This window comes from Sminthopsis crassicaudata, chromosome 3 (genome assembly GCF_048593235.1).
Source record: "Sminthopsis crassicaudata isolate SCR6 chromosome 3, ASM4859323v1, whole genome shotgun sequence".
In the NCBI taxonomy this organism is placed as follows: domain Eukaryota; kingdom Metazoa; phylum Chordata; class Mammalia; order Dasyuromorphia; family Dasyuridae; genus Sminthopsis; species Sminthopsis crassicaudata.
Genome location: NC_133619.1, coordinates 339,553,515 through 339,567,795, shown reverse-complemented (window position 1 = coordinate 339,567,795; position 14,281 = coordinate 339,553,515). Strand labels below are relative to the sequence as shown.

The 14,281-nt window shown below is 33.9% G+C and overlaps 1 protein-coding gene across 7 annotated transcripts in view; it reads right to left on the bottom strand.

Moving 5' to 3' along the window:
• Window positions 1–1,748: 1,748 nt before the first annotated feature.
• CEP63 (centrosomal protein 63) overlaps window positions 1,749–14,281 on the bottom strand; it is a 39,927-nt gene continuing 27,394 nt past the window's right edge. For 4 of the 7 annotated variants that reach the window (XM_074301582.1, XM_074301584.1, XM_074301585.1 and 1 more), the window contains 7 exons: window positions 12,860–12,997; window positions 11,105–11,219; window positions 10,612–10,809; window positions 9,530–9,616; window positions 5,632–5,837; window positions 4,713–5,001; window positions 1,749–2,249 (listed from right to left, as the gene is read on the bottom strand). In XM_074301582.1, coding sequence (XP_074157683.1) covers window positions 2,091–2,249; window positions 4,713–5,001; window positions 5,632–5,837; window positions 9,530–9,616; window positions 10,612–10,809; window positions 11,105–11,219; window positions 12,860–12,997 — 1,192 coding nt within the window. In that variant the 3' untranslated portion in view covers window positions 1,749–2,090. Of the gene's footprint in view, window positions 2,250–4,712; window positions 5,159–5,626; window positions 5,838–9,529; window positions 9,617–10,611; window positions 10,810–11,104; window positions 11,220–12,859; window positions 12,998–14,281 lie in introns of all 7 variants that reach the window. The other 3 variants (XM_074301586.1, XM_074301588.1, XR_012488122.1) reach the window with 2 other exon arrangements.

Below are 14,281 nucleotides of genomic sequence, written 5' to 3'. Positions count from 1 at the left end.
AAAGTAAATATTACTTTACAAATCAGCATGGGCCATGCTAAACTAAATTTAAATCAGAATTATACACAGTAATTATTGCCTCTACATAAAATGATACACAAAAGACTCTCAAACACATTTTGAGAAAAGATTGGCTTGTCTCTTCTTTTTTGAAAGCTCAAATTTGAGAAATTTATTGAAACTTCTGGAATCTTATCCTTCACAAACTGCAGAATAAAGCAAGGCCCATCTACATGTGTTTACTTCTTCCATTTAACACTATCTTATGTTAAATAATACTTCCTAACTATGGGTCTTTAGTTCCAGGCCTTCTTCTCCCAAGATCTGGGAGGGGGATGAGGTAAGGTTTCTTTTGTATCCTATTATATTTTATGCACTTAAAAACATCATTCTGAGTATGGGTTCATTGGTTTCACCAGTCAAAAGGATGCATCACACACATACATAGTTAAGAAAATTCCTGGATCTTCTCAATAACCTCATCAGATCTCATAGATCTAGCTATTCTCTGCAGATGATTCCTAGATTTATATATGCTCAGCCCCAAAATCAATGCTGAACTTTAAGTTCCTCATTGGCAACTTATTAGACATTTCAATTTAAATGTCCCTTAAACTTAACATGTTTAATATTGAATTCATTATCATTCATTAAACCCTATTCTCCTCTAAACTTTCACATTTCTGCCAAAAGAACCACTATTCTTCTAGTGTCCTAGATTTGTAATTTCAGCATTATCCATGACATCCAGTCAACTTGCCAATCCTGCTCTTCTTTACATCTCTTTCATGTCTCACCTCTAATCCACCTTCAGACCCCTCATGTTGGACTCCCTAAAGCTTCAAGCCTCTCACTATGCTCCAGTCCTCTTACAGTTACCAGTCATTTTCCTTTTCCATTTCCTTTTTCTATTTTCCATTTCACAGAGATCTGACCATGTGACTTTCCTACTCAACCAACTGCAGTGGATGGAATTATCAATTTCTTACCTTTTCTAGTCTTACACAACCTGGTCCCAATCTATTTTTCCAGCCTCACTGGACATTCTCCTTCCCACACTTATCTAAGCCAGCCAAACTGGCCTTATCTTTCTTCCTCATTCAGAGCACTCTATCTCCTATCTCAAGTTTGCACCTACTGTGCCTTGTGCCTAGAACGTACACCTTTGTTACTTATGCTTCACAGAAGCCCTTTCTTCTTTTAAGATACAGCTCAAGCACCAACTTCTTCATGAAGCCTTTTTTGATTCCAGAACTGATAATGTCCCCCCTTACTTTATATATTTGTTTTTATTAACTGTGTGTTTATGCTGAATAAATTTTTGTGTACTTTTTGTTTCCCCCATCAGAATAAAAGTTCATCTGGCAGTGCAGACATTTCATTCTTTACACTTATATTCCCAGCACCTTGCAAATAATTGTTTATTAAATGATGATGTTCTGTACCCATACTAATCATATCTGATTAGATACTTGATTTGCTTTTGTGCCACACATCCTTGATATTTCCTAATTTTGGGCTATGAGATTATTGCATTCCAGACTGGTAGAAGCCTGCATCAGATTGCTTATAGAAATATCTTAAGCATTATGTAAGTAATGGCATAGAAAAATAAGTTTTCCAAATGTTTTCTTCAAAAAGACTTAAAAATATCAGCAAAATTAAACTGAATCATTTCCTTGAACTCCCATAATACCTAATTTTCAATTTTTTTGTCTAAAAGAAAACATTTCTCCAAATAGAATATACATTATAAAATCTTTATTTTAAATTAGCACAGAAACACATTCACATTTGAATCAACAGCTAAATAACATCACAATCCCTGTGATGATAAATATGCTTGTGACAAAAAAGACTAGCAAAGAAGTCTAGCATGGTGAACAGATGCTATCAAAAGTTCTCCAGACCAGAAAGCCCTAAGGGAGGGACCTTCCTTTTCAGTAGAAAGGTTAGTTTTTTCATTGCTGCTTTCACTAGAGCAGTCAGTAGCTATCATCTTCGTGTGTCATTCACATTTTGGAAAGCTCCACCTACAGGAGGGACATTCACTCTCTGGAGTTGTATTTGAAGGATCCTGACATTACGAGTTACTTTAGATTTGTGAACTGTCTCACTGTCCTTTCACTCTCTCTTTTCAGCTCGGCAATGTGAGCATCAAGACGTTCCAAGATATGATGAGACCTTAATTCCTCTTCTTCCAAAAACCTTGTAGCTATTGAACTAATGGGAGATGTTGGCAGGGGATGCTAAAAAGGAAACAAAAATATTAATGTTAACTTTTGAATATAGGAATGAATTCCCAAGATGACCCATTAATTAGATCAAATTTAAGTTATCTTAGCATATAATTTATTTTCTGTAGGAATATTTATTCCTCGGCTTTCCAAAGATTAAGAGAATCAATAAAAAGTCTCTTCACCAAAAAGCAACACAAATCTCTTTAACCTGACACTGAAAGACAATGGCTTTTACTAAAGAAGCACAAAATTACTCGTCTAAAATAAACCTCAAAAGGTTCAGCTGCACAACCTGCTTACACAGTTCGTGTTGTCTTCCATCAGGAGGATATTTTATGGCTACTGCCCTTTCAAAATCCTCAAAAGAATAATAAAAATTTTATTCACTTAAAATTACAAAAATCCTACAAACTATAGAGCACAGATTAGACAAAATGAAAAACAGTCAGAAGCAGGGACTGGAGGATTGACCTGAAAGTCAGAAAAAATAAATATGCGTTTGAAGCCTGCCTCTCCCACATACTAGCTATGAGATCATTCAAGTCTCCCCGAGGCCAAGGCAACTCTCTGATATATAAGTTACAAATGAGTTAGATTGCCAATCTGCACCCATGGAGGGAATTGTTATCACTAAAAATTGCCTACAATGATGAAATCACAGATCCACACCAAAAAGAAAAAAACAACAAAAAGAAAAAAACAAACCTTAGGGCAATGCTTTTCCATCTTCAAAAATACAACTCCACAAAATATCACATGCTCTCTTTTGAAAACCAAAAATATACCAAGGAACTTCCTGACACATTAAAAAATTACAATGATGAATCGTACATTTCTAAGGTATGGTCTTTTGATCATCAAGAAAGTAATAACATGGAGCAAAAGGACAAATAGGGGACAAGAAGTACATCTAATTGCTGCAAATATTATAAAACATTAATGTCTGCAATGTTTTTTTTTTCTTAAGCTCTTTATAAACATGCAAAAAAATCAGTTAGATTGTAATAGTAGATGCTTACTATTCCAAACCAGAGAGATAAAGTCTTAACTACATTCTACCCTATCCTGACCACATTTGAAATATTGTATTCAGTTTGCAAGACACGTTTTAGGAAGCCCATTGGCAAAATGGAACACAACAGAAGGAACAGTCTGATTTTAAACCATTTCATATAAAGATTAGCTGAAATGATGTTTATCTTAGAAAGGACAAGAAGCTAGAAAAGGTACATGAAGGCTAATGTCAAGCAGTTAATAGAAGGGCTGTCATATAGAAAGACCAGACAAATTTTACTTGGTCCCAGAGAATAGAAACGGAGCAAGTTTGGAAGACTATCAGATTTTAGCTCCACGTGTAGTTTAGTTATGATATATAGTCCTGGACTTGAAATCAGGAAGACCTAAGTTCAAATCTCATTTTAGATACTAAGAGTTGTCTGACTCTAGGCAAGTCACTTATTATCCTTAAATTTCAGTTTCTTCAACTGTAAAATGGGACTAATAATAGCATTTACTTCACTGGGTTATCAAACAAGAATAAGAATCAAACAAGATTATATATATATATATATAAAATGCTCATGCAAAATCTTAAAAGCACTAAATTAATGTAAGTTGTTATATTATTAATAACTGTTATTAATGATAATAAAGAAACTTCCATAACATCTAGTAAAGCCCCAAAGCAGAATGGGTCACCCTGGCAGGTAATGAGTTTCCTCTCATGAGTCTTCTTTCAAGTGAGGGCCACATGATAATTCATTAGGATATTGTTAGAAGATTCTTGTTCAGATAGAATTTGGTGTCTCAACTTAAGATTCTGTGAAATAGATGGGCCCTGCTCAATAATGACAAATTCTACATTAGGAATAGTTAAACCTTGGTACTGGTGCCACGCCACAGAGGGCATGTTAGAAAGATGTTAGAGACTAGTGCGTCCACTATTCCCTATCCATCTGCTTTTCTCTCTTCTTTCTTTCTATCTTCTCTGCTTAGACTTAAGTTTCTTTATCTATTAAAGAGAGAAAATAATACTTGTAATGTCCCCTCATCTAGTGGTTATAAAATTCAAAGAAGATAATATATAGAAAATGTTTAGGAAACTTGATAATATTATACAAATAACAATTACTGCTATCATCAGTAGTACTTAATGGTTTTACTTAAACCCATACTTCAAATTAATCTGACAAGAGAAAAATGATTTGAGTCATTTTTAGGAACTAATACTTTGTTTTTAAAATTTTACCTTTTACTTTACTTCTCTACTGATTGATACTTCAATATGATAAAACATTAAAAGAACTCTACATTCTTTGTTTCAGAGAGATTAACAAAAGGCTATTTGTCCAAGTTAAGTAGTTCAAATTTATCTAAAACTATAGCAACTTAACACCTTAGAGATCACTCCAATCTGTCTCAACTATATCAGTTTCCATCTTTCAGTAGAAAGTTTGTGGAAAACTTCCGTACCAAAGACAAAAATTCTTTTTGATGACTTAAAGCAGCATCTGACTCTGACACAGAATCGGAAAAGTCGGCCTCATTGACATCTATTGCCATAGGCATAAAGAAGTCAGAGTTCAATGATAAGGTAGAGCTGTAAGTGCTGATTTGGGGACTCAATCCAATAAATGCACTGGATGCAGGGTTCATTCCGATAGACAGATGTGGGATGTTAAGAGCTCCCCGCTCGCCCATGTAGTGGTTCTGCAGTTTTTCAGTTTCTTCTTGCTGACTATGCTGCAATTCATGTGTTCTCCTGGATGGTGGATTAAAAACACAATTGGGCATTACAGTAATTTTGCTCTTTTCTAATTAAATTTTAGTGGATCTATTTTTTAAAACCTAACAAATCACCCAATTAGTTTGTAATTTATAAGAAGTATAGCAATTCACATTGGGTACTATCATTATTTCTGTGAAGTAGAAATGAAATTAGGAGTTTTTTCCGTCAAATATGTGGTTTTCTTATGTGGTAGCCTACAATGAATTAGCCAGAGGCATGGGTTTTCTATAAAAAGCTTGCTTCTCATGGGGAAAGCAATAGATTTGCGAAGGAAAGCAAAGGGAAGAGAAAATGGAAATGGCTGGCTGACAGTTCAATTAATCCACTGTGAATTACACTATGGAATATTGTATATGTCACTATCAATCAGGATATGCTTTATTAAAAAATCACATCACTGCTACAAAATTTCCAAATAATTGGGCTATATAACTTAATTTTAACATAAAAATAAGTTTTCTATATATTACAGAATAAAGTGAAAAGCTGCATTTTAGTGCAAATTAAATTTCTGTGACTAAAAAAATTGTTGCTAAAATATAATTTTAAAACCTATTTTGGGGGGTTGCTTTTAAAGAAAACTTTTTTAAAATTTCACTTTACCTGTACTCTGAATTCTTGAGCTCAGGCAATATACTGTGTGTCTCATTAAAAGCATGCTCATAGTTATCTTGGTTCACATGGGCAAAGCATTCCAGCCTAGACTTGATTTCTATCAAGTCCCTCTTTAGTTGTTGGTTTTCAGTTGCTAAATTATTAATTGACTTGATGTAACTATCTCGGATTTCTGTTAAAGGAACTTCCATCTCCTGATAAAAGGACATAGGCAACAGTCATTTTTTATTTGTACTTTTTTTGTGTTTAAATAGACTGCTAACAATTTACATCCAGCCACAAATTTTTGGACTTGATTAATGTAGGAATTTGTTTTGCTCAACTATGCATTTGGTTGAAAGGATTCAAATTTATTTCCCCTAGAGGTGGAGGAGATGGGAGAGAAAACAAATACTTACTTTAAAAAAATTAAACAAAGAAATGAAATCAAAGAAATTGTGGGAGAAGCAGGAAAACTCTGCATCATTATAACTAGAAAAATCCATCTTATAAAAACTCATATATAATTATGTTTTATTTTTCAAAATTCAAGATTGTATTATAGCCTTTTTCAAGACAAGAAGACAGCTAAGGGGGAAAAAAAATTTCCTTTGAAATGTGGAAACTGTCCTTTACATTCCAGAATTTAAATGCAGTAAGGTTTGTAAAAACACTATCTATAAACCATAACATACTGTATATACTTAAAACTATTACTCAATGAATACTTCCAATACAAGATTTATTTCTACAGTCATTGTAATACTATTCCCATAAGACTTTATGCTCAGAGAAAATCTCTATGGGAATTCAATGGCCCTATATATGCTTCTTGATATACCTGAAATCATATATGAAGATATACCCTGAAATATCTATAAAACCATAAGTTGAAAAGAACTCTGATCAAAGGAAGTTAAATGATGAGATATTGTGCAGGGATGGGAAAACATGTGCTAAAATGTTAATTTTTTTTTTTAAGACCAAGGTACTAAGTTTATGGACACTAAAGCTGGGAGATGGAAAGATTACAATAAGCTCCTTATTCTAGGGAAAAATGTGACCAAAGTTCTTCTATTTGGACAAAATTAGGTTTTTTAAAAAAGAATTTTGTTTCACCAAGAAGGCCTGAGGAAATACTATGACTTTTAAAATTCCTACATCAATTTGATGCCAACTCTTTCTACAAGCAATCAAATGACACATTACTTCTGTGACTACAATTTTTATGGTTTCTGAACTTTGGATACCATGCATAGGAAGTTCTCCTAACCATTTCTGAGTATGAGTATTATCTTCCTCCTTCTTCCAGTTCCTCTGCAAAAAAAAAACTCCTATGTATTTTCAATTCATAAAATACCATGTTAAATTCCCTATCTGGCAACCTCATTTTATTGTGAAAATTGTATTGTTATACCTATATTTTCTAGTTTTTTAACTAGAATAGTATTTCAAAAGCATACAGTGATATTCTGGAGTCTAAGGGCTGATGGAAAATTAATCATAAGAAAAATGATTTTTCTTTTCTTTAATGCTTGTGAACTTTAAAAATCTACCTGTGGATCACTTGCATATGACAAACCTCCATCATAAATGTCTTTATTTATGAAAGACTATATTATGAAAGACTTAATGTCTTTCAAGTTGACCATATGAAACAAATTCTCAAAGAAAAATATCTACTAGATTTGTGGCTGGCATCTAGCTTAACAAAAATGTCAAATGCAACTTCTATGGGGTACCATTCTACCCCAGCAAAATAAGTTTGATTATATACACGATTTTCTCAACTTGAGTCTGTCATGCAAAATGATCTTTCTTGAGCTTTCTGCAGTTTTTGAACACTGAATACTCATCCAAGTCTCACTTAACAACCAAACAACATCTATAAGATTCAGCCCTGAGCCATCTTCTCCTCTGTTGCTATGCTATTTCACTTAGTGATCTCATCAGCTCCCAATAATTCAATGATCAACTGTAAGCAAATAATTCTAATAAGATAAGATCTATTTATCCAATCTTAACTTCTCTTGACTGCCAGTCTTATGGACTGACACAATGTCAAAAACTGGACTCATTTACCATTCTCACTTCCTAATTTTCCTTGTAGCCTTTTCAAGTTGAAGAATTTACCATCAGAGCAACAGCTGCACTGTCTGATATGATACAGAGAAAGAATGATACAGAGAAAGAAACATGACAGGTCTTCCAAGTTCTGATCCTGTGCTATGTCCACTGTATCAAACTGGTTTGGGCTAGGCCATTCTGCAGATAGAATCAGCATACCCTCAGTTACTTTAGAAAACAAAGATTGAAAGTAAAATTATAATGACTTAATTCCTCTTCACAACTAAGCAGATAAAAATATATATGTAAACATATACCATGCAGTCACTTCTGAAAATTAGATGGGGAAGAGTAATTTAAGCAGCTTTTAATAATTTTTTTTACAAGCTAAATAGCTGCAAAATCTTATTAACTACATCTTCTCTTCCATTCACTCTTTTTTCTTCACTTGCATGCCCATTATGCTAGTTTGGGCCCTGTCATTCCAAACTGCTGGCCAACATGATATTCCTAAAGCCCAATGACCATCTAACTCTACTGCTCAAATCTAGTAGCTCCCTCTTACCCCTAAGATCAAATACAAATTCTTTTGTTTGGCATGAAAGCCCTTCATAACCTGTGAGAGGCAGCTGAGAGTGCTGGACTTGGAACCAGGAAGACCTGGGTTCAAGTGTCACCTTGGACACTTACTAGCTACATAATCCTGGCCAAGTCACTACTTCCCTAAATCTCAGAATCTATGATACTATACTGTGCTTTTCTAGATTTATTATATATTAATTTCTTTAAGGATCAACCCAACCCATCTGGCTTCTGTTTAGATTGTTCCTTCCACATAATCTCTCTATCTGTATCATCTCTTAGAATTCCTAGTTTTCTTAAAAGTTCAGTTTAAGTACCATCTCTTACAAAAGTTCTCTTCTGATAGCTCTAATTTCTGTTAAATGACCCCTTTCATTTACCTTATATTTATTTGCATATATTTTATAAACCATATGCTATTTGTAAACTCATATAAACATTGTTTCCTCCTATACAATGTCAGCTCATTGGAAAGGGACTTATTATCTTTAGATCCCCAGCTTCTAGCATAATGCTTGACATATAATATGCTTGTGAATTGACACAAAAAGAGATCAAGATCAGATAAGCAATTTTATAAGAGTTGAAATTTCCACAATCAATCATGAGATATCTTAATGAGAAAAAAAGGATTTAAACTAATTCTGATTTTTAAAGCATATTGTAGAATAAAGCTGAAACCCTCTGATGGCTCAATAAGGCAAAGTGAGAACCTTGGCTTCCTTGGGCCTACCAGCAGAGTGCAACCCTGAGAAGTTTCTACCATGATAAAAAGACTCCAAGGAGGGAAAGGGACTCACATGTGCAAACCAGGAGATAAGAGTACACAGCAAAAACAAGATTATACAATGATCAATTCTGATGGACGTGGCTCTCTTCAATATTGAGATGATTCAAATCAGTTCCAATTGTTCAGTGATGAAGAGAGAGAACCATGGGAATTGAATGTGGTTCACAACATAGAATTTTCACTCTTTTCATTGTTATTTACATTTTATCCTTCTGCCGCTTTTTTTTTTTTACTGGTTTGATTTGATTTTTCTTGAGTGCAGCACAATTGTATAAATATGTACGCATATATTGAATTTAACTAATATAGAGCACTAGTCCTGGAACAAGGAGGACCTGAACTCAAATCTGGCCTCAAACATTTGACACTCATTAGCTGTGTGACCCATGGAAAGTCATTTAAAAGTGCCTTGCCAAAAAAAAAAAAAAAAAAAAAAAGAAAAAGAAAAAGAATTTTTTATTTACATACCTCTACTGGACCAGATTCCATATTCATCAAGGTCTCAGAAAGCTGTTTATTTTCTAACCTTAGTGCTTCCAGTTGTGTCAAAATATCCTAGGTGGAGCAAAATAATAAAATTAACAAACAGAAAGTTCAAACACACCATATCACAAAATATATTTTGTGACACTATCTCTCTGTGATGATTCTGGTCTATGAGAAATCCCGGAATGTTCTTTCTGCAGTCAGTCAGTGCTTTTCTTGGAAGAAAGCATGAATTCTTCCAAATTTCCCACTGAGATTCCCATTGCAATTCTAGGCATTAAACAGAATTAGTTCCCTTACTAACTGATGCTACATGCAAACTTTTTAAAAACAGGAATGCAAAACTTTTTTCCATAGAAGTTAGCTTTTAGAAATCATTTCCAAAAAAGAAGAATATGTAACTATAAAATGATTTATTAACAAGACCATACATTAGATGGAATATAACTAAAACATAGAATCTCATTAAGTAATTAACTAAGTAGGTAGTTTGGTCGAGGTTATAAGGTGGCAAATTTCAGGACAACGTAACAAAAAAATTAACACATAGAACTCTCAGATAAGGGGATAAGCTATACCTTGTGGCAGTGATCTCTCTGTCATTGGAAAATTCAACAAGTTGATGACTAGACCCATATGGCAAGGAATCCTACCTGGGGAAGGAACACCAACTAAATAGAATATTAGATACTCTCTAAAAGAGCTTTCAAATCTGATTCTACTAACTGTTTTAAAGATGAAGAAATTAGTAAGTTTGATCCAAAAGTTGCACCTATGTAATACTGGTCTATGTAACATTGCTGAAAATAAAAACAAGTCAGCGTATCTGCCTCCTAAGCTACTAAAAAATGTTTATTTTAAATGAAACAAAAACACTAATTGTTTAAATATTTCATTTGCTTTTTAGTAATGGGGCCATTCAAGCACTTCTTCATATGATATTATTAGATTATTATCACATGCAAACAGTACTGCAAGAAACCTATTTTAAGTAAAAAGTAGAAAGTTTCTCCAGCTTCAGATAAAAGGCTGTATATAGTCTCATGCAGAGACTGTAGGTTTACCCTGTGGTCTACTATTTTGGTTTCTGCTTTTTCCAGCTCTGATCTGAGGTGGTGTTCCACTTCGGAGCTAGATCCAGTGACTGAAGCAATGGCTATATCACGCTGATGTAACTCTCGTGTCAGTTTGGAGATTTCCATTTTCATTCCTTCTAGAGCACAGTTATAAGTCTGTTCATTCTGCATTATCTGCTCTTTTAGCTACAAAGAAAAAAACAGTATAATTTTAAAAGTTTAAGCAAGAATAAATGGTTAATGTAAACAATTATCTTTATTCTGATGAAAAGAGAATACTGCTATTTCCAACAAACCCATATTTTCTAGATTTCTTCTGCAGAAATGATGAGTTTTATTTAATTGTCTATGTAACCTGAAACTCCAAAATGTTAGCTAACTAGAACTATATTCAAATTTCAGTTTTGACTTTTATTAGCTATGTGACCTTAGCATCTTTGAGTCCAGCTTGATTTTGTCAGATACATAAATAGAACTTTACTTTTTTAATTTCCATCTTGTACTGGTTGTTAGAGTCTTCCATCGCCTTTAGATCTTCACATTTTTCTACTAGCTCTTGACTCAGCTGTCTGCATGTTTCACTCACAGATCCCAAGCTAGATGACAGGAAAAAAAGTAAAAGAATTCAAGTTTAGGAGAACCTGGACCCTGTGAGCTGCAAAATGGTTTTAACATTCTTGGTAAAGATGATTTCCAAATCTCCACCTCTGCCTTTATCTGCTCAAATGCAAGAGTGTCTCTTTCTGGATGTCCTGATAAAATTATCAAAAATTCAAATCCTTCAGTTCAGAATCCTTCCAGTAAAAAAAGTGGTACCTACTCCCATTTTCTTTATCATCATTAAAGGCACCATCATTCTATCTGTCCTGAAGGCTTAAAAACTCAATTACTTTTGATTCCTGTCTCTCCTTCTTAAGAAGTACAAGTCAGGGGTAGCTAGATGGTACAGTGGAGAGAGCACTAGCCTTAAAGTCAGGAGGACCTGAGTTCAAATCTGGCCTCAGACACTTAATATTTCCTAGCTGTGTGACCCTGGGCAAGTTACTTAATCCCAATTGCCTCAGCAAAAAAAAAAAAAAAAGTACAAACCACACTCTCTCAAAATTCAAATGATGCTACAAGTCTTGATAATTTTTCCTCTCTTAGTCTCCTAAGAGTCACCCAATTCTCTCTAGTTGTCCACCCAGAGACCTCTGGTCTCAGTTCTTATCACTTCACTATACACTAGCTTTCTAGTTAACTAGGTAACAGAGTAGATAGAGCATCAGGAAGGCATGAGTTCATATTAGTTATCACATTTTTCAAAAAGGCCAAGTTCATGGAGCCCAGAGTAAGAACCTCTTAGAGAATTATCAAATTTAACCACTCTTACTCAGCACTCAAAATTTGACACACTTCTATAAGCTTCATCTATCATCTTTTTTATGTTGAACTCTCTGACTCCCACAACTCCTAAATGTATATTGACTCCAATGGATTTTCTAACTTCAACTTATATTCTTTATATGTATCATTTTTCCCTTATCTAAAAGATCCCTACCACTATGATCTATAATTCTCCTTTTAAGGTATTCAAATATTACTTGCCATCAGGAAGCTTCCCCTAAATAGCCAATATTTTCCCAATGATCATTCATAAATTTGTGAATAAATGGTTTTCCTATGTGTATGGGTATTTATGAATATTTATCAACAAGCTGATTAGAACTATTCTCAAATATCGCATGTATAAGTTTTAACTCACTCAGCTACATTGTAAACTTCTGAAGAAAAGTGATGACATCCAAGTTCATATTCTTTTCTCACCTTTTTCATTTATGACCAAAATCTAGACTGTTCAACAAAGCTTGTTAATCAACAAAATCCTTGGTATCCATAGTGACCCAATCAACTCCCAAGATAAACAAGCACTCAAAAATGCTGTGTGTGTTCAATAAAGCCAAGAGACTAATTCAAGAAAACAGCAAATCTCTCAATTTTTTAACTTTTCAAGTTTTATTTACAAACTTAAGTAACTAATTACATACATAAACTACTTAAATATTATGCCAACAATGACTACAAAAACATATTATTTGCCTTTTGAACTTTTTAAAAAACCAGCTAAAGCACTATCACTTTTATACTAACTTGTGACACAATTGACAAATTGCCCATTTCTAACTATTCCTGATTATTATAATTTTGTGACTTTAAAAATTTAATGTCAAATATTTTTCCATATAATTCCATCTACCTGCCTTCAAGACGAGATACCTCTGCCTGCAGAAGTTCTTCACTGGTCTGTGGAAAATCCAACTGTGAAAAAACATTGTCTAGGTTCATCTGGCCTTTAGAAGAAGAAACTTTTTCTTGAAGGCTGACCTCCAAAGACCTACAGAAAAACACAGGATTATTCCAGAAGGCCATTGCAAACAAACAAGACCTAATTTGGATAATTATAATATCCATTTGTTGATGTTCAAAACTCTATCCAGAACTTTGGACTTTCAGATCTACAATTACAATATTCCTAAAATGTACATTTAATAAATCATTTCTTCTAATATATTACTTAGGACCTTGATAGGTTAATAGATATTAAAGTTTCAAAAACTTAGTAGTTTACTCACCTCTCCCTATTAACTAGGCTTAGTATTTTTGAGAGGTCATAAACAAATAAAGTGAGGACATCCTCTTTAATCAACACCTATTTCCTTGTTTCCAAAAATCCTTCTAAACTCAAGTGAGTTGCAAAAAAACATGGAGTTCTTTATTAGGAAAATTACTTCTTAAAAATTGCATTTAAGGGGGCAGTTAGGTGGTGTAGTGGATAGAGCACCAGCCCTGAAGTTGGGAGGACCTGAGTTCAAATCTGGCTCAGACACTCAACACTTGCTAGCCATGTGACCTTGGGCAAGTCACTTAACCCCAATTGCCTCAGCAAAAAAAAAAAAAAAAATGCATTTAAGCAAAGAAAAAGAACAATCTCATTATAAGCATTTAAAAACTTTCTAGCAATATACACCTGTACTAGTTTTCAGAATAAAAATGAAGTATGCAAAATTTTACATACACACCCATTATAGTATGTATAAAGCAGGAATTATCTTGGTTTGCTTCAGATCATGTGTGATCTTCTGGCCATTCTATTACAATGAAAGACCTCAAGGACCAGCTGGACAAACATTGAACCATGGAAAACTCTTCTAGTTGAGAACCAGGTTTGACGCTCAATTCATCTTTTATTGATCTGCTCCTCAAAAAACTGGAGGTTCAGCTCATTGTTTCATACACCATTACTCATGTTATTAACTCCACAGCCTACTATCTATAACTACTTGCCACAGTGCTTCTTCTATCATTCCCTGCTCTGCATAATTAGCTTCCAGTTTCTATTCCTCATTTCCATGGCTATCTCCTATATTGAGCAAAGAAGAGGAAAAATTAATAGTCCAGACATCCTAAGTTCTTTTAGCCTTCTACTCCATTATCTACATTATAGTTCATGAATTAGATGTGGTATGGTCCCAAAGTTCAAACACAGGAGCAAATTTCTCACCAGTCAATGTATCTTACAACCTCTTGTTGACTTTCACTATCAACCATGTTTTCATTATAGCCATCAAGGCTGGGGCACATTTCAGCTCCAGAGAGTTCTTAAAGTTAAGGTGGAAAA